The sequence below is a fragment of the Nycticebus coucang genome, chromosome 12 (genome assembly GCF_027406575.1).
Source record: "Nycticebus coucang isolate mNycCou1 chromosome 12, mNycCou1.pri, whole genome shotgun sequence".
In the NCBI taxonomy this organism is placed as follows: Eukaryota; Metazoa; Chordata; class Mammalia; order Primates; family Lorisidae; genus Nycticebus; species Nycticebus coucang.
Genome location: NC_069791.1, coordinates 73453460 through 73478502, shown reverse-complemented (window position 1 = coordinate 73478502; position 25043 = coordinate 73453460). Strand labels below are relative to the sequence as shown.

At 48.5% G+C, this 25043-nt stretch overlaps 3 protein-coding genes and 1 non-coding gene across 4 annotated transcripts in view; 2 read left to right on the top strand and 2 right to left on the bottom strand.

Annotated features, from left to right (window-relative positions):
• The first annotated feature begins 815 nt into the window (after positions 1 to 815).
• Positions 816 to 12587, top strand: TRIM50 (tripartite motif containing 50). The gene is made up of 7 exons (XM_053556200.1): positions 816 to 940; positions 1581 to 1993; positions 5360 to 5455; positions 6237 to 6467; positions 6582 to 6604; positions 7727 to 7851; positions 10446 to 12587. The coding sequence occupies exons 2-7, from the start codon at positions 1595 to 1597 to the stop codon at positions 11033 to 11035; spliced, it is 1464 nt and encodes a 487-aa protein (XP_053412175.1). The 5' UTR covers positions 816 to 940; positions 1581 to 1594; the 3' UTR covers positions 11036 to 12587.
• Positions 12588 to 14434: 1847 nt separating this feature from the next.
• Positions 14435 to 14550, bottom strand: LOC128562815 (U5 spliceosomal RNA). The gene has a single exon (XR_008373516.1). It is a non-coding gene; the product is annotated as a U5 spliceosomal RNA (small nuclear RNA).
• A 1978-nt stretch (positions 14551 to 16528) lies between these two features.
• On the top strand, positions 16529 to 22837 carry NSUN5 (NOP2/Sun RNA methyltransferase 5). Its single transcript, XM_053556201.1, has 10 exons — positions 16529 to 16689; positions 16838 to 16960; positions 17421 to 17595; positions 17672 to 17780; positions 20231 to 20369; positions 20458 to 20573; positions 20904 to 21082; positions 21273 to 21483; positions 21570 to 21710; positions 21795 to 22837. The coding sequence occupies exons 1-10, from the start codon at positions 16597 to 16599 to the stop codon at positions 21868 to 21870; spliced, it is 1362 nt and encodes a 453-aa protein (XP_053412176.1). The 5' UTR covers positions 16529 to 16596; the 3' UTR covers positions 21871 to 22837.
• The window catches only part of POM121C (POM121 transmembrane nucleoporin C), a 29076-nt gene continuing 26111 nt past the window's right edge, over positions 22079 to 25043 (bottom strand). The window contains exons 12-13 of the mRNA XM_053556194.1: positions 24686 to 24808; positions 22079 to 24300 (exon numbers count right to left, since the gene is read on the bottom strand). Of these exons, the coding sequence (XP_053412169.1) occupies positions 24203 to 24300; positions 24686 to 24808 (221 nt within the window). The 3' untranslated portion in view covers positions 22079 to 24202. The remainder of the gene's footprint in view (positions 24301 to 24685; positions 24809 to 25043) is intronic.

Here is a 25043-nt window from a genome sequence, read left to right as displayed (position 1 = left end):
GCATTAATGGAGTAATTCATCACTGAGGGCAGACCCCTCATGACTCACAACCTACATTACTGCCACACTGGGGATTAAGTTTCCAACATATGACACTTTGGAGACACTCAAACCATAGCAGTATATTATCACTATAATATTCATTAACTGTATAAAAGAATGCCATTGAAAGTTTAAACCTTGAAAGACTTTACATTTTGAAAGTTCACAATTCAATAATACTGAGTGAAAGAGGCCAGACACAGTCTCTGTGATTCTGTTTATATGAAATTCAAAAACAGGCCACATGATGATATGATGACAGGGTGGCCCGAGTCAGAATAGTGGCTCTCCTTATTAGGGGTTCTGACTGGGAGGAGGCACAAGGGAGCCTTTTCTGGGTACTGGAATCATTCCATATCTTGATCTTGAGAGCAAGTACACATGCATAAAATGTTTATCAGACTATGTTTTTAAGAGTTATATACTGATATAAGATATACCTCGATTTAAACATCCAAGTAAAAATACCTTCACATTTCTCAAAAAAAAGAGTAATATTGAGATTCCAAAGGAACTGTTGCACTGTTCTACAGCACCTGTCTGCTCCTGTGGGGGCAGGTGAGCTGTGGGTGGTGTGCCTCTGTCTCCACCCCTCCCCCTATTTAGGCCAAGGCCAGCTCCTGAATGTCGCGGTTATCAGAGCGGGCCCAGCAAAGGCTGCCTCCCCAGTCCCGTGATGTGACCCAGTTTCCACCTGATTCTGGGTGACCTTGGGGACACAGAGGTGTTGCTGGGAAAGGAGAGGAGAAAAGGGGCAGAGACCAGGCAGTGGAGCAGATGTCCAGGTACACTTCTCAGACCTCTGTGTCTGTTGTCACCTCCTGGGAAGAAAAAAAAGGCAGTGTGATCCAGTCAGCAATGATGCTGGCTTGAGGCCCTGTGGATGGTGAGAAAGCAGGTAGTCCACTGTCAGGGCTATCCTGGGGCTGCTGCTGACCTCAGCCTCAGGGCTTCTTTCTCAAGGAGGATTTTCATAGGGGAGTGGGTGGGAGATTAGGATAGAGGCCTTCTGGGTACCAGACACTATAATTATCTGGGGGGTGTCTACTATAAATTTAGATTTCTGGGTTTCACTGGAGAACTCCCAAAGCAGAGTCGTTGAGGCAGAGCTCTGGGATCTCTGTTACATCTGTACTTTTAACAGTTTCTGGGAAGGTTGAAAACTGCCCCCAGAAGGTAGGAAGGAGCTCTGCTTGTTTTGCTGTCCAGTTCTGGGTCTGGACCCCTGCTGGGGCTGGAGCTTGCATTATTAGCATCACTTCAAATGTCCCCACAGATGGGGTCATGTTTGTTGCCAAACCTGACTAAAAAATGTAGAATCAAATATCTTCAGGGGACCAGTTTTTTATTTTAACCTTTGGTGTTAGAGATGGGGAAACTGAGGCACATGGTTATAGTGGATTAGGATTGGAATTTAGGACTGGCATCCTTCCCTCTAAAATTCTGGTGGTCCTTGGGGATGGGGATGGGGCTGGCTGGCAGTGCCAGGCAGAATGATGGGAAGGGACAGGATTGATGGAGGCTGTCTGTGTTTCAAGCCTAGGCAGTGTGGATGGCTTGGCAGTTGAGTGTTCTGGAGCTGGAGGACCAGCTTCAGTGTCCCATCTGCCTGGAGGTCTTCAAGGAGCCCCTGATACTGCAGTGTGGCCACTCCTACTGCAAAGACTGCCTAGTCTCCCTGTCCTGCCACCAGGACACCAAGGTACGGTGCCCCGTGTGCCGGCAGGCGGTGGATGGCAGCAGCTCCCCCCCAAATGTCTCCCTGGCACGGGTGATCGAAGCTCTGCGGCTTCCTGGGGACCCGGAGCCCAAGGTCTGTGTGCACCACCGCAACCCGCTCAGCCTCTTCTGTGAGAAGGACCAGGAGCTCATCTGTGGCCTCTGCGGCCTGCTTGGCTCCCACCAGCACCACCAGGTCACACCGCTCTCCACCGTGTACAGCCGCATGAAGGTGAGACTTGGGGTGCAGTGAGGGAGTGGGCTGGGCGCCTGCCGACCTTGGAGCCGGGTCCCTGCGCTCTCTGGCGCCATCACCTGGCATAAAGCAGGAAACCTGGGCCAGGACTCCATTTCCCTCCCGCACTATCCTGGCGCTTTCATTCATGCCGCGTTTTGAGGTGCTGGCAACTTGGACTGCACGCAATGGAGAAACCCTGGTGTCGCTTGCCAGCTCCTCCCGCTACCTTTGCAGTTCTGGTTTGTTCCTTGAGCACTCCCCTGTCTGCACTCTCTGGAGCGTGAGGCGGGGACTTTGTTTTGTTCCCTGGTGTTTTTTAGTGTCTAGAGCTGAGCCTGGCACATAGAAAATATCTAAAGTGTATTTGTTGAATAAAAAAATTCCTATGCTCCTGGACGATTACCCAAGATGAATAATCGTAATACCATCATCTTAGGTTACTTCATGGATACGAGGGTTAGGAAGCTGTTTTGCCTACACAATTTCATATATTGCTTAGAACAATTCTGTGAGGCAGGCAGGGTGAGGTTATTGTTTTACAAATGAGGGATCTGCGGCTCAGAGAAGGCAAGAATCTTTTCCAAGGTCACACAGCATGCCCACAGCAGAGTTAGCACTAAGCCGAGGCCTGTTTTCTTTCCATTGTTGAGAAAGGCAGGAAGGATTCTTGTTATAGGAAGAAGGGTTCTTGATGTGATGATGGAGCAATGGGAAGTGAATGTGGGGAATGAGGTAGCAGGGAAGGGCAAGGCAGAGGTGCCCACTACAGGCTGTTCTGGGCTGTTTCCTGGCCTACTGTACTGCTCTGGGCAGACAAGTAAGCTGTTCCTTCAGCCCTGGGAGACTAGTAGAAAAGGCACACAGGGCTGGCCAGGTTGTCCAGCCAACCCTCCTACCCTCATATATTTCCTGGGCGTTTAATATGGGCTAGGTGCTGTGCTAGTCCCTGTGGGACAGCAGTGGGGAAGAGGCTTGCCCTGCCGGGGTGGGATCTAATGGAGAGATCTGTGTGTCCGGTGATGCTGTCAAGGTTAAATATAGGCAATGGTGAGATCACCTAGAACATGGGGCCTCTCGTCACAGGTGATCAGGGATGGCTTCCTGGAGGAAATGGACTGCTAAGCTGAGACCTGCACTACTAGGAGGACTTGACAGGAAAAGCTAAGGAGGAAAAGCATCCAGGGATAAAGACAGCATGTACAGAAGACCAGGCGGCAGAAAGCATGGCATGCTGGGGGCCAGAGAAATCATTCTACAAAGCTGGTGGGAGAGTGGGGTGGGGGAAACTTGGGCCTATGTGACACAGAGAGGATGTGAAGCTTGTTCAGAGGACAGGAGTAGGGGTGGGTTAAACAGGGTGGTGATGTGGTCAAATCTGTCTCGTGCAGGGTAGCTTGGAGAATGAAGCGGAAGGACAAAGCAGGAGATGAGGGGGCCAGGAGCTAAGCACATGGGAACCAGGAAGGAGGCCTGGCGCAGACCTAACTGCATGTGGGAAAGAGGGAGAGGGAGGAAGCAACCTTGACGCTCAAGTCTGTAAGTTCCCCTTGCACAGGGGAGGAGCCAGTGTGGGCAGGGGCCTGGAAATTAGGACAAGGACATGCAGTGACTTACAGAAGCCACCACAGTGGAGAAGACCAACGCAGGAGAGGTACAGAATGACAAGGGAAGACAGTGATGACCTCAAGGAGCACTAGGATTATGATTTGGGTAGAGCAGGAGAGGACCCCACAAGGGGACAGAAAGAATGGACAGAGGGAGCAGAAACACTGGCTTTGTGACCTCCTGGTAGTTAGAGGGACAGAGCATTTAAGAATGAGATCACTGGTTCAGCGTCTGTAGCTCAGTGGCCAGGGCGCCAGCCATATACACCAGAGCTGGCAGGTTCGAACCCAGCCCAGGGCTGCCAAACAACAACAACTACAACCAAAAAATAGCCGGGCATTGGTGGCGGGCACCTGTAGTCCCAGCCCCTTGGAAGGCTGAAGCAGAAAAGAATCGCTTAAGCTCAAGTGTTTGACGTTCTGTGAGCTTTGACGTCACAGCATTCTATGGAGGGCGACATAGTGAGACTCTGTCTCAAAAAAAAAAAAAAAAAGAATGAGATCGCTTGTGTGAAATGTCTCTGAAGACAAAAGAGAGTGTGGTAAGTGTAGCAGTAAGAACTGATTACCTTGGCAAGAGCAGGTTAGAGGAATGTGGGAGGAGGAAGCCAGTTGCAAGGTGAGGAAATTGAATCTACATTTTATTAGCAGAAGTACTGCCCAGGTGAGAAACAGGCTGGGAGCTTGTCCATCTGTTCTGGCCAGGAGTTGGGGCCTACATTGGGTTCTCATTTTGGATTTGGGTTGTTATCTTGGATTCCAAGATTTTTCTCTGTGGTGTAACACAGTGCAACTAAATTGCATTCTTTTATCTGTCCCCTTTTGTTCCTGTGTCTTTCTTTTATAGAAATCTTCAGACAATTGATGGATGGATGGATCAATTAGCATTAATTTAGTTTCTTTCACTCTGGCCCAGTTTTTTTAAGAGATGGGGTCTTGCCATATTGTCCAGGTTGGTCTCAAACGCCTGGCCTCAAGCAATCCTCCTGCTTCAGCCCCCCAGACTGCTGGGATTACAGGCATGAGCCACCACACCCAGCCAGTGTTGCCCAGTTAGTGGGAAGAAACAAGTTCCATCTGTCTGCCTCAGGAGGGTGACCATTGCTATGACCTTCTTGGGCCACTGTAAGATGTTTTGATGCCTCATTGTCCAGAGCAAGGCCTTATGTCCATTTATCTCTGCACTTCCTTTATTCTTTACTGAACTCCCTTCCTAAAAGGCTCTTGCTGCTCTCTTGTGTTTGGGAACAATCTCAGCCAAAGATTCTGTATACTCTATGGGCACAAACTGGCAGGGTTCTGGTCTAGTAGCAGAGCTAAGATGGTGGTCCAGAGGGCCCTGGTTGGTTCCCCTAAGGCTAGGTCAGATCTGGGACCAGTGCAGCTGAGGAGGGGTGTGTTTATATCAGCTTGGGGAGGCCACAAATCTGGCTCTGTCCAAGTCTGCAAGGAATGGATTCAGGTAGAGGGGGTGGGGAATCACCAGGCTCAACCTGGCCCACTCTGAGTACTACTGATCCCAGAATTAGCCTCGCTTTGGGCCAGCCTTTTTGTAATGACTCTTCATCAAATGCCCATTAACTCTGGATCTGCTGGTGACCAGAGAGTTTTGGAGTCAAAGGCACCTGAGTGGCTCTCATCCCTAGTTCCCCTGGGAGTGCTTGTGGCCACTGGGATGCTCCCAAGAAAGTGGCCCCAAGTTGCTGAGAGGGTGGAGGGTCCAGCTGCTTACAGGGCCATGGCCTGTTGCCTCCAGGAGGAGCTTGCAGCCCTCATCTCTGACCTCAAGCAGGAGCAGAAGAAGGTGGATGAGCATATCGCCAAACTGGTGAACAACAGGACTCGGATTGTTGTAAGTGCCTGTTCCCTCTCTGCCCAGGGAATGGCCACTTTCACTTTCCAGCAGAGTCCAGTTCTAATTGGTCCTTTACAGAAAACCATGCTTTCCATATAAAGCCAGAATTCAAAGCATTCCGGGGTGGGGTGGGGCAGTGCAAATCCTCTTGGAATTCAATCCAGTTGTCAGAACTGGCTCCAAGTTGGCTTTTGTCCTCCATGTCCTTGGGACTGAGATAACTCAGAACTTGAGTCCCAGAGTAAACAGCTCAAAGCATGGGCACAGCTTCTCCTCTGCCCCAGTCTGCCTGACCTTGACAGTTTTTGTGGTGCCCTCCCAGTGACTGGGAGTGGAAAGGCAGATGCCCCCAGCACTATGTGATCTTCCTACATAAGAGGCACGTGAGGGCTGGGAGGTGTGGTACCCCAGCTAGGAGAAGGAGGTGGCTTACCCCTGACAGAGGCAGAACCTGGGGTTCCCCAGAGAATTCCAGGCTGACTCACTCCAAAGCCTGCTCTCCTAGGACCTGTCAGATTTCTTTCAGTTGTGGAACCCTGTGATAAAACCAAATCTTATGTGCACATTTAATATTTAAAAAGGCAAAACCATGAGCCACTCTATTCAAAATAGGAGCTGAGGGTCCAGCCTCTCTGCTGACACTGGCCACACTACCCTCTGGCCACCTCTAGGGCTCCCCAAACACAGTATAAATTCCTATGAGATGTCAGCCTATGTGGCCTCCCTGGGGACTTAGGTGCCAGCCAGAGCCCTCCCTGACCAGCCTTCCCTGCCCCAGAACGAGTCTGATGTCTTCAGCTGGGTGATCCGCCGTGAGTTCCAGGAGTTGCACCACCTGGTGGATGAGGAGAAGGCTCGCTGCCTGGAAGGGATAGAAGGACACACCCGTGGACTGGTTGCCTCCCTGGACATGCAGCTGGAGCAGGCCCAGGGCACTCAGGAGCGGCTGGCACAGGCTGAGTGTGTGCTAGAACAGTTCAGCAATGAGAGTCACCACGAGTTCATCCAGGTGAGTGGACAAGGGACTGTCTTCCAAGGCTCCCAGAGCCTTCCCCTTCCTAACAGCCTCCAGGTTCCACAGAGTCTCCCTCTATCCTTAACTCTCCTCTCTCTTGTCTTCCAGAAGTTCTACTCCATAACCTCCAGGTAATAACCTTGGAGGGAGTTGCATGGGGAGAGCTCAGCCAGTGTCGGCTGGCTTTGGGCACAGGCAGTTCATCCCCACGGTTCCTCCATTCAGTTTAACCAGTGCCTCCAGAGCAGCTGCCCACAACTGGCTGTACTAAGCCCAAGGAAAACAAAGGAAGATCACATCCCTGCCTTCAGGGGTCTTGCAGACTGATGGGGAGGTAGATGGTGAACTATGGTTACAGGACTATTGGTAACTACAGCAACGGAAGTTCATCCAAACTACAGAAATACTAGAGGAGGAGGTGATGTCAGGGGACAGTAAAGGTGCATAGGTTGCTGGCTGAGCAGAGCAGGGACTCGAGTTTGCCAGGGAAGCAGAGCGGGGACAGTCAGATGAAAGGGTGGGATATGTGGACTCTGTGCTATCATGAGAAGTTCAATGTTGCTGGCATGTGCAGCAGGATGCCAGGAGGAACAGGAGATGAGGTGCGAAGCAGTCATAATGAAGGGCCTTTGAAAGTGCTCTGCAGATTGTGGGATGGGAGCGGATCCATGTTCTAGTCCCAGCAAATGAACAATTCCTGCAGCTCCCGAGCCTTCCTCAGACTTCCTCACAGAAGTCCCCTTGTTTCCTCAAATTTCTTTCAGTCTTAAGGACAGTGTGGTTAGGAGGCAGCTGTTTAAATGTATGGACGAAGAATCTGGCTCAGTTTGGAGCAGGCATCTAGTACAGCTGTGGTTGGGGTCAGGGTCACTCCAGACAGAGAAGCTGTTCTCAATCTTTCGCATTGAAACCACCTGCAGGGCTGATTTAAAGACACTAGTTGGCCTCAGTCATCAGTTTCTGATTGGCAGGTTGACGGTGGGACCTAAGAACCTGCATTTCTAGCCAGTTTCCAGGTGGTGGTGATGCTGCTGGTCCCCAGATCTACACTTAGAGAACCACTGCTATAGTGTTTCCCCTTCTAGGGTGGAGGCAGGTCCTCTCTGGAGGAGTGTGCAGGGGAGGCAGTGATGGGTATCATGACTGCACAGCCCCAACCTGTGGGGTTGGCTGGGTGGATTCCCATGGGGGTGGAGGCCCCACCTGGCCACAGGGTGCATAGCTCCCCTGCCTTGTGAACTGTCACCTTGCAGAGCAGAGCTCCAGCAGGCCCGGCCCTTGGAAGGTGCGTTCAGTCCCATCTCCTTTAAGCCAGGCCTCCACCAGGCTGACATCAAGCTGACCGTGTGGAAGAGGCTCTTCCAGAAAGTTTTGCCAGGTGAGGCCCCAACCAGTTCTCATTCCTGTGGGCTGCTGCCCAGGGTGAGCAACAGTTCATTGACTGCTTTGGTCTTAAGGAAATTTGTAGCGTTCCTAGTCTGTAAGAGTGGCTTTTTAACCAAATTGAAATTTTATAGAAAAAACTCTTTTTTTTTTTTTTTGGTCGGGGCTGGGTTTGAACCCAGCCACCTCCAGCATATGGGACTGGCGCCCTACTCCTTGAGCCACAAGCGCCACCCAGAAAAAACTCTTTTTTAAAATAGTTTAATGTATTTTAAACTTACAGGAACAGCATAAAAGGCAGATAACATTAAACACATGTACTTGCATATAGGATAACTCAGAAAAGTACACTGAAAGAATGGAATCTCTTGTCTGATAAAAATGCTACAAACACCACTTAGTGGCTGTTAATAAGAGATTTACTTCTTTAAAAAAAAATCCAGGCTCGGCATCAGTAGCACTGTGGTTACAGCCCCAGCCACAAACACCAAAGTTGCTGGGTTCAAACCAGGCCTGGGCCAGCTAACCAACAATGACAACTGCAACAAAAAATAGCCGGGTGTTATGGCGGGCACCTGTAGTCCCAGCTAGTCAGGAGGCTGAGGGAAGAGAATTGCTTGAGCCCAAGACTTGGAGGTTGCTGTGAACTGTGATGCCACAGCACTCTACTGAGGGCGACATAGTGAGACTCTATCTCAAAAAATAAAAATAAAAAATCCAAATGCTGGCATTGTCCACAAAAATTGAACAGGTTTATTTATAATTGTTATAAAGTTGAACTGCTGAAACTTGTTCGTTGAAACTTTTTTTTTTTTTTAATTGAGATAGAGTCTCACTTTGTTGCCCTCGGTAGAGTGCTGGGGCATCACAGCACGCAGCAACCTCCAACTCCTGGGCTTAAGCAATTCTCTTGCCTCAGCCTCCTGAGTAACTGGTACTACAGGTGCCTACCGCAGAGCCTGGCTATTTTTTTTTTTTTTAGCAGGCCAAAGCTGGATTCGAACCCACCAGCCCTGGTGCATGTGGCAGGTGCCCTACCCACTGAGCTATGGGCACTGCCCAGAAACATTTTGATTCACATCCCTTCATTTATATTGAAAATTCATACACAGGCTTGGCATCTGTGGCTCAAGCGGCTAAAGCACCAGCCACATACACCTGAGCTGGTGGATTCGAATCCAGCCCAGGCCCACCAAACAACAATGATGGCTGCAACCAAAATATAGCCAGGCGTTGTGGCAGGCGCCTGTAGTCCCAGATACTTGGGAGAGGCAGGAGAATCGCTTAAGCCCAGGAGTTGGAGGTTGCTGCATGAGGCTCCAGCTTGAGGCTCTGTCTCAAAAAAAAAAAAAAAAAAAAAATCCACACACAAATGAAAATGGAAAAACTGCCAATACCTGATTTCTATCCCCTATCTTTCCACTCACAATCATATATCTAGGCATCTTTTGACTTCTTGGGGGAAAAAAAATCTAACATTCAGAACTACCAATAACAGGAAGAAGAGAATTATTATTATTATTTGGATAATGAAATGTTTCCCCATAATAGTGGATTCTTAAACATGGTCTCCATGGTCTACATATGCGTTGTGCTAGCTGGGTGTCTCCTGGCATAATTATTACACGTTTGGCACAGAGACACACAGGTTGGTGTCTTCAAAAAGGCCAACCAGGGCGGCACCTGTGGCTCAAGGAGTAGGGCGCCGGTCCCATATGCCGGAGGTGGCGGGTTCAAACCCAGCCCCGGCCAAAAACCAAAAAAAAAAAAAAAAAAGGCCAACCAGATAGGCCTCACTTGCCTCCTGCAAAGCACCAATAGCTGTGCTCTGGAAGCGCAGATCTGTCTTGAAATCTTGAGCAATTTCTGGAACCAGAGGCTGAAAAGAAAATTTACAAATAGAAGTTCAGTGGACTGTCTAATTTCACGGAGTGCCACTTACCCAGCCTATAGCAGCGACGTTTCATTGCCCTTCCAGTAGAGGGCGCACTCTTGTAAGCAGCTTTTGTAGTCAGTTGCTTCCTGAGTGCTTTACCACTGTGGGTTTCGGAAGTCTGCAGCCATGTTGTAAAGACCTTACTTACCTCACTTCTCCTTTGGAGAAGCTCTCCCTGGAGCTCCGTGAGCTAGTGGTTCCGTGGCGGTTGCAAACACAATTGAGAACAAATCCTTTCATTAGAAGGGGTGCAGCAGAGAAAGATGGAGCTTTTCTTGCTTCCTTTGGTGCTTAAGCATGATCTTGGGGCTCGGTGCCTGTGGCCCAAGTGGCTAAGGTGCCAGCCCCCTGAGCTGGCAGGTTCGAATCCAGCCTGGGCCCGACAAACAACAATGATGGCTACAACCAAAAAAATAGCCAGGTGTTGTGGTGGGCGCCTGTAGTCCCAGCTACTTGGGAGGTGGAGGCAGGAGAATCGCTTGAGCCCAGCAGTTGGAGGTTGCTGTGAGCTGTGATGCCATGGCATTCTACCCAGGGCAACAGCTTGAGGCTCTGTCTCAAAAAAAAAAAAAAAAAGAATGATCTTGGAATCAGAAGGCTGGTGCAGATTCCCCACTCCTGGAAGCTATGTACTTTCCTGATCTCTTTCCCAGCCCCAGAGTCTCTCAAGCTGGACCCTGCCACTGCCCACCCCCTCCTGGAGCTCTCCAAGGGTGACACCGTGGTACAGTGTGGGCTTCTGGCCCAGCGACGTGCCAGCCAGTCCAAGTGCTTTGACTACAGCACTTGTGTCCTGGCCAGCAAGGGCTTCTCCTGTGGCCGCCACTATTGGGAGGTGGTGGTGGGCAGCAAGAGTGACTGGCGCCTGGGGGTCATCAAAGGCACGGCCAGCCGCAAGGGCAAGCTGAACAAGTCCCCGGAGCATGGTGTGTGGCTGATCGGCCTGAAGGAGGGCAAGGTGTACGAGGCCTTTGGCTGCCCACGGGTGCCCTTGCCAGTGACAGGCCACCCCCAGCGCATTGGGGTCTACTTGCACTATGAGCAGGGAGAACTTACCTTCTTCGATGCTGACCATCCTGATAACCTGCGGCCACTCTACACATTCCAGGCTGACTTCCAGGGCAAGCTCTACCCCATCCTGGATGTGTGCTGGCATGAAAAGGGCAGCAATTCCCTGCCCATGGTGTTACCCCTACCTGGCAGGCCTGATGCCCTTGGTCCCCTGCAGCCCACCAAGCTGTAGGGCTGCCATAGTCCTGTCTGCTCACGGGCCCATCCCAGAGGGGTACTGAGGACCCGAGGGATTCCCCTGGGTCCCAAGGTGATGTCTTCACCGTTTGGAAAGGTATTCAGGCCTGTGTGTTTTAGAACATAAAATGGGGGAGAGAAGGACGATAAACCCTTTCCACTCAGTTAACTTCCACCTGAGTGAATGGGGCCAGGCCTTGGCATCCACAGGACACACTAAGCTCCCCCAGTCCCTCCAAATGTGTTCTTTGTGCTGACTCTTCCAACTGAGAATGAAACATCCCCTATACACCTTTTCCTTATCATCGTTGACTTTCAACAGCTATTAAGGACAATCAATGAGATTATTTTTCTCTTTAAATGATCTGCAAATATTAGTTGTATTTGTGTGTGTTTTTTTATTTCTTCCTCAGGAAGAAACATTTAATAGGGACCTAATGAACAGAAGCTATGTCTTGGAAGGTGGTGAGGTGAGAAGGGGGATGCCCACCATTATCCCCAGACCCAAGGCTTATGTACCACAGGATTGAAGCGGGGAGGACAAGTGAAATGCACCCCTCAGGGAGAGGCTAGACAGGACGTGGATCTGCCTGAGCCCAGGTCTGACGGTAACAGATAAAGAAGAAAACTTAGAGGCATTCCTGAGCAGGGGTTAATGTTAACATGGTGGGTCAGCATCCAAGGTAGGGTTACTTTAGCATCCATTCTCTACTCTGCAATTCAGCTTTTAACAATCTCACACCCCCTCTTCCTCTGGAGTGGTCCCTGAGACTTTGGGGGTGGGTGCTCCATAGAGTATAACTTTAGCAGCAGAAGACAGATGGGGCTCAAGTGGGAATTCAAGTGAGGGGTGTTTGCAGGTTTTGAATCATCTCTAGTCTTTAGAATACCATGATTTGGTCTTCTAATTTCCCTAAGCAGTGAGTAGCTCAGAAGGAAAAATTTTTCCTGACTCTTCAGAGTAGCAGCCTTCCACACAGAATGTTGTCTGTTCACCTTGGAACTGCCACCCACAGACCAAGCAGCTCTTCACAGTTCCAGAGTCAACTGAATAGAAGCTTTGTCTCAGGCAATGGCGAGATGAGATGGTGGGTCCCCTTATGTGTGAATCTTTAAAAGCAGCTCTAGCCAGGCAGGTGGCTTATGCCTGTAATCCCAGCACTTTTGAGGACCCTGAAAACACAATGGCATTCTCCTGCACTCATTTGATAAATCCTCCCTTTTGTTTGGGCACCTGGGCAGGGACCAACAGCAGTCCTTGGCTTTCACACATCCCTGAATCTCCTCCTGCCTTTTTGAGTCTCCTTCAAGAATTCATCCTCTCATCTTGGCCACTCAAAAGTATGAAGGCCTCATGGTCTCTTCCTGTTGTCTACACATCCAAACGATGGCTTCAGCTGTCACTTCTACTGGGATGACTCAGCAGTTTACTCTCAGTAGACCTGTCCCTGTAGATCCACTATAGCCTCCAGCTACGTGGCAGCTCTGTTTGAATGTCAAAGACACAGCATGATCTTCCCCAAATTTAATATGTGGCTGAGGTTTCCTTTGGCCACCATAACAAATTATCACAAACTTGGTGGATTAAAACAACAGAAATGTATTCTCTCACAGTTCTGGAGGCCCGAAGTCCAAAGTCAAGGTGATGGCAGGGGCACTATTCCTCTGCAGACTGTTGAGGAAATGTTCCTTTCTTCTTCTAGCTTCAGGTGGATGCTGGCATTCCTTGGTATTCCTTGGCTATGATCGCATCATTCCAATCTCTGCCTCCATTTTCACGTGGCCTTCTCCTCTTCCCCATGTGTTGTTCTAATCTCCCTCTGCCTCTCTCTCACGAGGATGCCAATGAGAGCCCAATAATCAAGGATATTCTCTTTGTTTCAAAAGCCTTCATTTATTGTGATGGATGTATTACTTAGTTCAATGTAAGCATTTCACATTGTATATCAAAGCAGTACACTGAACCCATAAATGCATCAATGTATAAAGTTATTATTTAATAAAAAAATAATAAAGCCTTCATTTAATCACATCTACAAAACCTCTTCCATAAAAGGTAATATTTTCAGGCTCAGGAATTAAGGCTTGCTATATCCCTAAATGGTCATTACTCAGCTCACATCAGGCTTCCCTATCCTCCCAAAAGGTACATCACCACCATGTCAAACCTATGAGTTATTCTTGACCTGTCTCTCCTCCTGACCAAGTTTGTGGATTTAACTTTTAGACAGTAGTTATACTGCCAACTTAAACTCCACTGTCACCAACTCAATCCAGGCCAGCACTTCTCGCCTGGGTAACTGTCACAACTTCTACTGGTTTCCTTGTCTTGACTCTGTCCTTTCAGCCCTATCCCCATACTGATCTTTCAAAAAAGTAAATTTGAGTTTACTCAAAAGACATTACCCTACTTGAAACTCTTCAGTGGGCTCTCATTTCTCTCAAGATAAAGACTGAAATCCTTCTTGTGGCTTTTGAGGCCCTGGACCACCCCTAGATCACTTACCGCATCTAGCCATGTTGGTCCATTTCAGGTGCCCAAATACTTCTTGCTTTAGGGTCCTCACACATGCTGTTCTTCCTGAATTGTATGACTGAGCCTAGATGGTCCAAGTCCCAGCTCTAGGACTGATGTGGGTGCTGGTAGAGTGACAGGAAGGCACTGTGGACCACATCTACTTTGAACTGTTGGGACTTTCTGTCATTACACAGAAAGCACCTAAGAATTGAGCCTTCAGAAGGCACATGGCAGAGGAAGATAGGACAATAAACATAGATACACAAAACTATACAACCTTAGGTTCTGATTTATAAGCTTCTTGACAACATTTGAGCCCCTAGATCCAGCTATGCCTGAAGTTAGTGCCTTGATCCCCCATCCTCTTGGAGTTCTTACTTATATAACCAACCCTCCTTTCTCTTTTGCTTTAATTAGCTGGGTTTCTGTCACTTGCAACCAAAGAAGTCCTCTGCAATTTGAAGGTCACCTCTGGATATGTGGCCAAGAGTTTCTAAACAAGTGGTTCTCAACCTTCCTAATACCATGGCCTTTAATACCGTTCCTGTGGGTTGTGACCCATGGGTTGAGAACCACTGTTCTAAACCTCATCATACGAGACTCTGCTACAAAGCTGGTTTGGTCTTTCTCTTTAACATGCAATAGTATTTAAACACCTGAACAAGCTAATAATCACCTGTGGCCCCATTTTACTTCTACCCACACCTGTTACCCAGTCATATGTAGGAGTGGTGACTCTCTCAAGATGGGTCAACTCCCAGTGCCGCTGGTCATCCAACATCGTATCACAATGAATGAACATATTGTGTTCACTTTTTCAACAGTTATTTATTACAAGTTCTTTTATTTTCTGTTTCTTTTTTTTTTTTTTTAACTAGCCCTGCAGAGAACCTCAAGAAACTGGGTTACAACTCAGAATTAACTATTCCTCTCCAAAGAAACCTTTAGTAAAAGGTGAAAGATTTATATGATCTGAAGAGAAACCAGAATATATTATTATATTTGGTCCTTAAGAGAAAGACACTGGTTTAAAGGTAGGAATAGATCAGTGTCAACACAGATAAGGTCTTTGCCTGTGTGGAATGAACTGGAGAGACAGATGATAAACCATAAATAAGAAAATAACCACCTATGAATAGGTGCTATGATGAAAATAAAATAAGTGATGGGATTTGATGGGGGGCGTCCACTAAAAGATCACTGATTAACCTAGAGGTAGAGAAATCGGCTGAAGCTTTAAACAACTCTGTAATTTTAATGTACACCAGAGTCAATCCTCTTACAAAATGCTTGCTGATGTATTGTAGCAACACAGAGAGAGCAGGCTGGGATATTATGAGGGGCCTATATGAATGCTTGAGCTATGTGAGTACCAGGTTTATTCATTTTGTTCAATCAACCTAGCATGTACCAGTAACCACAACAGGTGCTGGGGACACAAAGACAAGTATCACACAATTCCTATCCCCCAGAGGAATATTCATTCCTATAACTGAATCACTACAATCTATGGACAAAAGGTAACTATATGGGAACAAAGTTAGCGCCCTTCCTCACCTCATATATCAAAGTAAATTGTAAATGGATTAAAGATTTGTGCAAAAAAAAGGCATACTCGTGTCATGACCAGAGGCACAAATGGTAAAAGACATCCCAAACAAGCACAAACCATATTAAAAGGCAGCAATAGGCTTGGTGCCTGTGGCTCAATTGGCTAAGGCACCAGCCACATACACTTGAGCTGGCGGGTTCAAATCCAGCCTGGGCCCACCAAACAACAATGACGGCTACAACTAAAAAATAGCAGGGTGTTGTGTCAGGCGCCTGCAGTCCCAGCTACTTGGGAGGTGGAGACAGGAGACTCACTTGAGCCCAAGAGTTGGAGATTGCTGTGAGCTGTGATGCCATGGCACTCTACCCAGGGTGACAGCTTGAGGCTCTGTCAAAAAATAAATAAATAAATAAAAGGCAACAATAAACTGGAAAAATCTCAATACCTAAGACAAGAGTTATAAGTTGTTAATAGCTACAGGCCGCTAACAGACAGACAGTAGAAGACTGAGCAAGACATTAATATGTGATCATAATAAAGGATATGATCAATAATTGTAAAGATACTCAATCTCACGGAAATTAAAACAGCAGTAAAATCCCATTATTTGCCCATCAATAGGCAAAATTGAAAATAAAAACAGAAAAACTACGGCGGTGCCTGTGGTTCAGTGAGTAGGGCGCCAGGCCCATATACAGCCCCATATACTGAGGGTGGTGGGTTCAAACCCTGCCCCCGCCAAACTGCAACAACAACAAAATAGCCAGGCATTGTGGTGGGCGCCTATAGTCCCAGCTACTCAGTAGGCTGAGGCAAGAGAATCACCTAAGCCCAAGAGTTGGAGGTTGCTATGAGCCGTGAGGCCATGGCACTCTACCCAGGGTGACAAAGTGAGACTGTCTCTAAAAAAAAAAAACAAAACAGAAAAACTAGTATAGAAGTGGCGAAATGGGCTTCCAAAGTCGCACTCCCTATCACATCTGTGGCCGGAAGAACTTTTTGTTTGTTAATTTTATTAAATCATAGCTGTGTACATTAAGGCAATTATGGGGTACAATGTGCTGGTTTTATATACAATTTGAAATATTTTCATCAAACTGGTTAACATAGCCTTCACAGCATTTTCTTAGTTATTGTGTTAAGACATTTATATTCTACATTTAGTAAATTTCACATGTACTCTTGTAAGATGCACCTTAGGTGTGGTCCCACTGATGACCCTCCCTCCACCCATCCTCCCCCTTCCCCATATTCTTAGGTTATAACTGGGTTATAGCTTTCATATGAAAGCTATAAATTGGTTTCAAAGTAGGGCTGAGTACATTGGATACTTTTTCTTCCATTCTTGAGATACTTTGCTAAGCAGAATATGTTTCAGCTCCATCACAACCGGATCCCAGAAGATTCATGACCTTTGACCTCGGAAGTCCGGCAGGGCGCAGAGCCGGGTGCGCTTCGCGACAGAGCCGTAAAGGTACCCGGGAACATGGCGTTGTACGCAGCTGCGGCTGCAGTGCTGGCGGGTGTGGAGAACCGCCAGGGCTCCATCAAGGGGTTGGTGTATTCCAGCAGCTTCCAGGTAGTGGGGCCCGGGCGCAGGCAGCGGCAGGCAGAGACGGCGGAAGGTGGGGGCGGGTGGGGCCGCCCGGGGCGGGGAGCGGGGGTGGGTCCCGGCCGCGTGCTAGTGCTGCCCGCAGTCCAGCGTCTCTCCCCTGCGCCACGCGCAGAACGTGAAGCAGCTGTACGCCCTGGTGTGCGAGACTCAGCGCTACTCCGCGGTGCTGGACGCCGTGATTGCCAGCGCCGGCCTACTCCGCTCCGAGAAGAAGTTGCGGCCGCACCTGGCTAAGGTGACAGTCGCAGGGGAGGGGCCGGGAGAGTGTCCTGAGGGTTAAGTGGGTCTGTAACCTGGTCCCAGCTCTGCGTGACTGGAACTAGTCGCTCATCAGAAATTGAGCAGTCCCTCACTGGGTTACGAATTGAGAAAGGGGCTTTACGTGAAAGATTAAGAACAGAAGTACGAAGTTAGCAGTGACACGGACTCTTAAGAGGACAAAAGGGTAAGGTTGTGAAGGAGGTTTAGGGTCCACAGCTGTGCTGGTGAGCATGCATGGGGAAGGGTCCAGGACTGGGAAGACGCTAAGTTCCAATCCTGTATCTGCCCGTTAATTACTTGTGTGATCTTGGATAAGGTACCCCACTTTTATCTGTAACTGTATGGACAGGTGGTGTGTTTGGTCCTTCCAGCTCCAACTCCATAGAATTCTAAGACATTTGTGCTTTTTTTGGTCTTTGTTTCCCCATCCTCAGGTGCTAGTATATGAGTTGTTGTTGGGAAAGGGCTTTCGAGGGGGTGGAGGCCGATGGAAGCCTCTGCTGGGCCGGCATCAGGCAAGGCTCAAGGCTGAGCTGGCCAGGCTCAAGGTTCATCGGGGTGTGAGCCGGAACGAGGACCTGTTGGACGTGGGATCCAAGTCTGAGTCAAGTGAGCTGGAAGGAGTTGTGGTAGGGGAGAGGAGAGGGTCATGTTCTTGCCCACTCACCCACTGATTACTTCTTAGCCTCCCAGGTGCCTCGATTTGTGCGTGTGAACACTCTCAAGACCTGCTCTGATAATGTAGTTGATTATTTCAAGAGACAAGGTTTCTCCTACCAGGGTCGGGCCTCCAGGTGAGAACTTAGAACCCTGCCTGATTGCCCTCATCTAGGGAGGTGTCTGAGTGTACTGGGAAGATGCTCGCAGCTGCTTGGGGGTTGTGACTGCACTCTCTGGTTTTCTTCCAATTTACCTTTCTGGCAGTTTCTCCATCTCCTTTTAAGACCTGTCTTCCTACCATCCCTTTAAAATGGATACACTTGGGAGTCCCATTCTATATCCTTATAATGTATTCGTCAGTTTTTGTCTTTAGCTTTAACTCCAACCTCTCTGCTGGTGATTCTCATTTCCCAGTATACACTTCTCTCTTGTATTCCTACCTCCTTAGGTTCCTATAACTGCTCCACAGATACCACAATTGCTGTGTATGTCAAATTGAATAATCTGTCTTCCCTCTTCAACTTTACAACTCATGCATCCCTATTTTAACCTAACAGATAACACCATCATCCACCCATTCAGTCAAGCCAGAAACTGCATCATCCTAGATACCTCCCTACTCTCCCTGTAGTTACTTACTTTACTTTTAGCATCTTTCCCAAATCCACTCCTTTTTTTTTTTTTTTGTAGAGACAGAGTCTCACTTTATGGCCCTCAGTAGAGTGCTGTGGCCTCACACAGCTCCCAGCAACCTCCAACTCCTGGGCCCAAGCGATTCTCTTGCCTCAGCCTCCCAAGTAGCTGGGACTACAGGCGCCCGCCACAACGCCCGGCCATTTTTTGGTTGCAGTTTGGCCAGGGCCGGGTTTGAACCCGCCACTCTCCGTACATGGGGCCGACGCCTTACCGACTGAGCCACAGGCGCCGCCCACCAAATCCACTCCTTTTCATCCTGTTGGACACTGCCTGGGTTTAGGCATTCTTCATTTCCTGTCAGGCTGGGTAAAAGAAACTTGTAGACTGGTCTCCCCTCTTCAGACTATCTCACTGTGTTTTCCTTCTTACGGTTTCCTGTAGAAAGATCTAAAACAAGATCTGACACGGTTAACTCCCCAGCTGAAACCCTCTCTCAGTTCTCCATTGTGCTGTTCGTCTTGCCTCCTCTCCAGACCCATCTGCATGGTGTTCTATGCGCTGGGTATTCCAGCCACAGTTGCTGATCCCTGCCCTGGTGTTTCCCCACATCCATTGGGCTCACCTACCTCGTGTTTTGTCCTTTGACAGACAGCCCTGAAAAGGTGCCTCTCCTCTTCCTTTTTCCTGTTTAGTCTGTTTTATTTATTTATTTATTTTTTAGTTGTTTCAGGTTCATTGGGGGTACAAAGAATTAGGTTAGACTGATTGCATTTGTTAGGTAAAGTACCTCTTATAATTGGATCCAGCCCCCAAGAGATGTGCCATACACCTTAACCCCCCATCCTCCTCCCTACTTCCTCTCCCTGCTCCCTCATTCTTCTGCCTCCTCACCTTGAATTGAGTTTTTCTCTTATGTATTAGATCATCTACTGGCTTCATATTTGAATTGAGTACACTGGATTCTTCTCCATTCTTGTAATACTTTACTAAGAAGAATGTTCCAGTCTGTTTTGGATATTTTTCCTTCTGCCTCCAGCATGTTACCGGGAGCCCAGGGTGGACTAGTGTTGAAAGCTTTGTATGGGTTTGAATTCCAGCTCAGGCACTTGATAGCTTTCTGAACAGAGGTGTGTGACTTTTTAACCCCGTTTCTGTGTTGGTCAGGTGGAATGGACAATAGTCATTTATGGAGCTACAGTGACTATAGCTTTAACCTAAGCTTCTCATATTGCCAACTCCTTGTCCATCAGGAATCAGCTCAGCTCTTACCTCTCCCTGCACCCTGTAACCTTTCCCCAAGGTCGTGCTTTAACAGTAATTAACATTTATTGAGTGCTTAATTCCTGGCAAGTATGTGCTTTGGGTTTATTAACTCATTAATCCTTACACCTACCATATTACAGAAGTGCAAATTGGGGACGGAGGTGAAATGACTTGCTTGTGTTCCCACTGCTGGTAAACGGTAGAGGTGGGTTCCTGAACCTAAGTCAGTCTGGCCTGAGAACCCATTCTCCTAACTGACTCTACTGCCTCTATCTTATGACTGTCTTATTTCTTCATAGCCATTTCAATTATTTGTTGCATGAGAAACAGTTAAAATGGGGCCTGGCAGGCCCGGTGCAGTGGCTCACACCTATAATCCCAGGCCAAGGTAAGGGAGATCGCCTGAGCTGATGAGTTTGAGACCAGCCTGAGCGAGACACCATCTCTAAAAATAGCTAGGCGTTGTGGCAGGTGCCTGTAGTCCCAGCTACTTGGGAGGCTGAGGCAAGAGAATTACTTGAGCCCAAGAGTTAGAGGTTGCTTGCGTGAGCTATGACGCCAGAGCACTCTACCAGGACAACAAAGTGAGACTCTGTTTCACTAAAATAAAATAATATAATAAAAATGGGGCCTGGCATGGAGGAATTCAGGAAATGTTGAATTCATGGTTCTAATTCCCTGACAGCCTTGATGACTTAAGGGCCCTCAAGGGGAAGCATTTTCTTCTGGATCCCTTGTTGCCAGAGTTGCTTGTGTTTCCTGCCCAGACAGATCTACATGAACATCCACTATACCAAGCTGGTCACTTCATTCTTCAAGACAAAGTAGGGAAGATGGGTGGGAAAAGGGAAGGTGGGGGAGGTACCAGCCTGGGGTCTCTGGCCACCTGACTTGTGTGCTATGTTCTGCCAGGCCAGCTGTCTCCCAGCCATGCTATTGGCTGCTCCGCCAGGCTCCCATGTCATTGATGCATGTGCTGCTCCAGGCAATAAGACCAGTCACTTGGCTGCTCTTATGAAGAACCAAGGGTGAGTGTCACAGTCAGGAGGTTGGGGGGAAGGGAATGGGGGTGGATCTGTTTTCTTCAGTAGGTAATGAAGGATACTCCCTATTTTCCTGCTGAACGTACAGCAGTTTGTGGTATTAGCCCCAAGCTAAGCTACCCAGTGGGTCGCAGGTGTGAGATACGGATTCCTTAGCCCTTGAGCAGTTACCTCTGATCCTGGACCCTTGTACACCATTTAAATGTTATTTCCCGTGTGTCCTGACTTAACATGTTATAGTTGAATATGTTAGAGCTACAGGCACTTAGTACTCCGTAAATTCTCAGCTCACCCCCACTTTGTCCTCTAACCCAGGAAGATCTTTGCTTTTGATCTGGATGCCAAACGGCTGGCATCTATGGCCACTCTGCTGGCCCGGGCTGGAGTCTCTTGCTGTGAGCTGGCGGAGAAGGACTTCCTGGCAGTCTCACCTTCAGACCCACGTTATCGTCAGGTCCACTACATCCTGCTGGATCCTTCTTGTAGTGGCTCTGGTGAGATGGGGAGGAAGGTGGCTGAGGGACTCACAGGTCCAGAATAGCCTGAAGCTGTTTTTGTCTTAGTTCTGATTCTTTTAATGGTGTTGGGAGGCTTGACTATAAAGTTTTCATGGATGAAGTGAGGACTTCTGTATAAAATAAGGCAAGCTTGAAAGCTATATAATTAAAACACTCTTCTCCTTAGGTATGTTGACCAGACAGCTGGAGGAGCCAGGGGCAGGCACACCTAGCAAGGAACGCTTGCGTGCGCTGGCAGGGTTCCAGCAGCGAGCTCTATGCCACGCACTCAGTTTCCCCTCCTTGCAGCGCCTCGTGTATTCCACGTGTTCCCTTTGCCAAGAGGAGAATGAGGACGTGGTGCGAGATGCCCTACAGCAGAACCCAGGGGCCTTTAGGTAATAGGTGTTCACCAGGGTCTTGGTGGGTGGGGGGAGCCAAGCTATTCCCTTTTGACTTGAGTCTGTGCTGTTTCTTCTCCCAGGCTAGTTCCTGTCCTGCCCTCCTGGCCCCACCGAGGTCTTGGTACTTTCCCAGGTGCTGAGCACTGCCTACGGGCCTCCCCTGAGACCACACTCACTGGTGGCTTCTTCATTGCTGTCATTGAAAGGGTAAAAGTGTCAAGGTGAGTGTGGGGGCTGGTGGGGAGGGGCTGCATGGAAGGTGCTGGATGGTTGGCCCACAGCTAACTTTCGTGCTTTTCTTCTAGCTCAGTCTCACAAGCTGAAGCACTGGCACCAGACCGCACACCCAGCCCGGCCCCAAAGAGAAAGAAAAGACGGTAAAAAGCAGTGGTTGGTCATAGCACACCATCTGGCATGTAGGTGCTCAAAGCTTTGACTTTCAGTCAAGCAGTAGAAAATTCTGCTGTAGGAAGTTAATGCAGCTGGAAAGGCAGAGTGAATTTCTCAGTCATTTGGGTCCTTCCCTGGACTGCATTCTTGCTGGTGAGAGAACGGCTGGTCACAAAAATAAAAAGCAGAACATGGCCATGATAGATCACAGTTTTTTTTATTCTTAATGACATAAGCAGGAAAAAAATATCTCACATTCATACTAAAAATTCCAACTAGACTCAACAGGAATAAAGTTTTCATTTGTAATGGAAAGTCCCAGCCTCCCGTTCCTGTCCAGTAGGCATACATGTACACACTCACTCACTCACACCATGCCAGGATGCCCTCCTTTGGGGGAGTGGGTTCCTGGGCCAACTGTCCTGCCTGTGGAGCTGAGGCAAACTAGCTCAGAGTACTAAAGCTAAGACGGGATCTACCTTACGTAAGGTACAGGTAGAAGTTGGTCTCTATACGTATGCCCCACCCCCACCCCTCCAATCCTAATGGGTAATTTGGGACTTTAGGTTCAGGCTCTTTCCTCAGCTTGAAGCCAACTATTAACATGTTGGACTTCAGAGCTCTTCTGGGGGGTGGGGAGGAGCAGTCCCCAGCCACAAAGCATTCAACCTCAGTCACTAAGGGAGAGGGAGGGACCAGTTACATCTACATCACACTATTTATAAAATAAGAGTTACGTTTTATATAACGTGTCCAGAGGCGCTCTAGTCCCTCAGGAAAACTGCCTGAGACAGCACATGAGCCTCCTCTTCACACAGGCATAACTTAACTATACAGCTAATTTCTAGTCAGTAGCGTTTATACTTAACCACCTCAATGAACCAAGCTTGAAGGAATTTAAAAGGCAATTTAGCTTAAATACAAAAATAAATTTTTATTTTGTTAAAAAATGTTTAAATATTTTTCTTTTAATTTAGACACACGCATTCATACTTCTCCCAAAGAGGATGGGCATGGCAGCAAGGCTCTTAGGCCTGGGGTGTGTGGTTATGGAACAAAGGAAGAAAAGGAGATGGATTGCCTTGTTCGGGAAAAATAACTAAGGTACAACCTGAAACTATGGTTCATTAATTTATGTTTCCCAACACATGTAGGGTTTATCTAGCTTCCAGTGGTTAGTAAGTGGGAAAGAAACATAGCGGGAAGGTATTTGCTTCCCCCAGAACCCACCCTCCTGGGCTGCCAGCCCTTAAGTCAAAACACCATTTGAAAATTCAGGAGTCAGCACTTGTAGCCATAAAGTGGTGCTACTTTCCACATTCAATTAAGCCCCAGAAAACTTGAAACAGTTAAGTCCGGCACTACCAACATGCCGCCACTCATACGATTCAATTCTTCCTCCAAACTCGATTCAAAGAGCGATAGACATGAGCATCAGACAAATAACACAGGACAAGGCTTGAAACATACAATCCTGGAGAGGCAGACAGGGCCCAACGAGGCCAATGGGTAGGTGGGGGAGGAGGCAGCTAAAAGCAGCGGTGGGCGTCCTGCCAGCTCCAAGAGCTTTTCCCTCTTGGAGCGAGGTATCTCACCCCTGGCTCTGCCAGGCTAACAGTCTTGAGCCACCAAGCTTTTAGGGGCCAAACTGGCAGAGAGGTTTGGAGATGAAACATTGACTCAGAATTGGCAGGAGGAAAACGGCAGGAGCAGCACCCACTGGGGTCTCCAAGGCAAAGCTAGATTCAAGATCATTTTAAAAAGGATTAAATCCTACAAGGAACCAGTGAGGGATAAAGCAGCAAGATAAGGGGAAAGAGGCCCCCTCAAGGGACCCAAGGAAGAGAGCCACTTCTTACAGCCAAGCCAAGCAAGGAAAAGCTTTAGGGATAATCAATTTCCCCCAATCCCATCAAATGCATAGAGATCCAAGTGGGCTGCACCTTATACCCTCCAGCAATGATGGCTCTCAGGGAAAAGGTGGGCAAGGCGGCCGCCTGACTATAGTTAAACACTAAGCAAGAGTCAGGGAAAGTGAGTGAACGGTATGTACAGATATTTCCTTAGTTCTCCAGCCTCACCAGTGGGATTGTTCAAGTAAAGGTCTCAGGCTCTGCCCTGCCATACCCAGCCTCCCCAAGGCTGGTACTTCCTCCAGGAGAAGGCAAAGGGCACCAAGGCTGCCACCACCCTGCTGGTGCCTGAAGCCAGAGATCTGGGGCAGATTTGCTTTATGGAACTTGAAGGATCAAAGGCTCTTCCTAGCAGGTGCCAAGGTCCAGATTTGGGAAAGGGGTGGGGGAACGGGGTCAAGGGACAAAGGCTATTTTTTGCGGGTGTGCTGCCTTCGAGCTTGCAGTCGCTGTCGAGCCCCTGGGGTCTTGGATCCCGCACCAATGGAAAAGGAAGGGGCCGCTGAACCTGGAAAAATTCAACAAGATCTCATAAGAGCTGCTGCTACCTTAGAAAATATCAGGTGCCCTGATGTCTCTAAGGCCACTAATAGAATATTGGGTGCTTCCAAAGCTGCACCAGCACTGTGCAGAGGGGCCTATTAATGCAAAATTCCAGAGAAGGTCTGAGAATGAGAGGCTCACGAACCCATTTGTATCTAGCTTCCCAAGTGATCTGGGAACTTCTACCCAAGATGGCTCCTTTCTGATCTCCAACTCCCTTGCCTGGGTTGTGTGAACTCCCAGCCCAACTAAGCCTGATCCCAGGGCCTCAGCTAAGAAACCGCCACCCACCCCAATCTGCCTGGGAAGAGAAATGCAGGTTTCGCTAGCAACAGCGACTTGCTGCTTACCGAAGGGTCCAACTCCAACAAAGCCTTGGGTAGGTGTTGAGGATGCCCCAAAGGAGAGGTTGCTGCTTGATGTGCCCACTCCAGGGGTAGGGGTGTTCTGACCAAAGGTGGGAGTGGAGGTGCCTAGAATTAAGAAAGTAGATAACAGACAGCTGCAGAGCAAGGCAGCGAGGTGGTCTATTTGCTGCGGGAGATTACCACAGGATGCCTCCCCTCCCCTCCTTCCTGGAGCATACCTGCCAAAGGGACTGCATGAGATAGTGAGATAACATCTTAACATGTGGTGCTCCAGGTGAGCCTGCCTTCTCTCAGCCTAATGGCAGTGCTGCAGCAGAGAAAGCCTCTCCTGCTGCCTTCC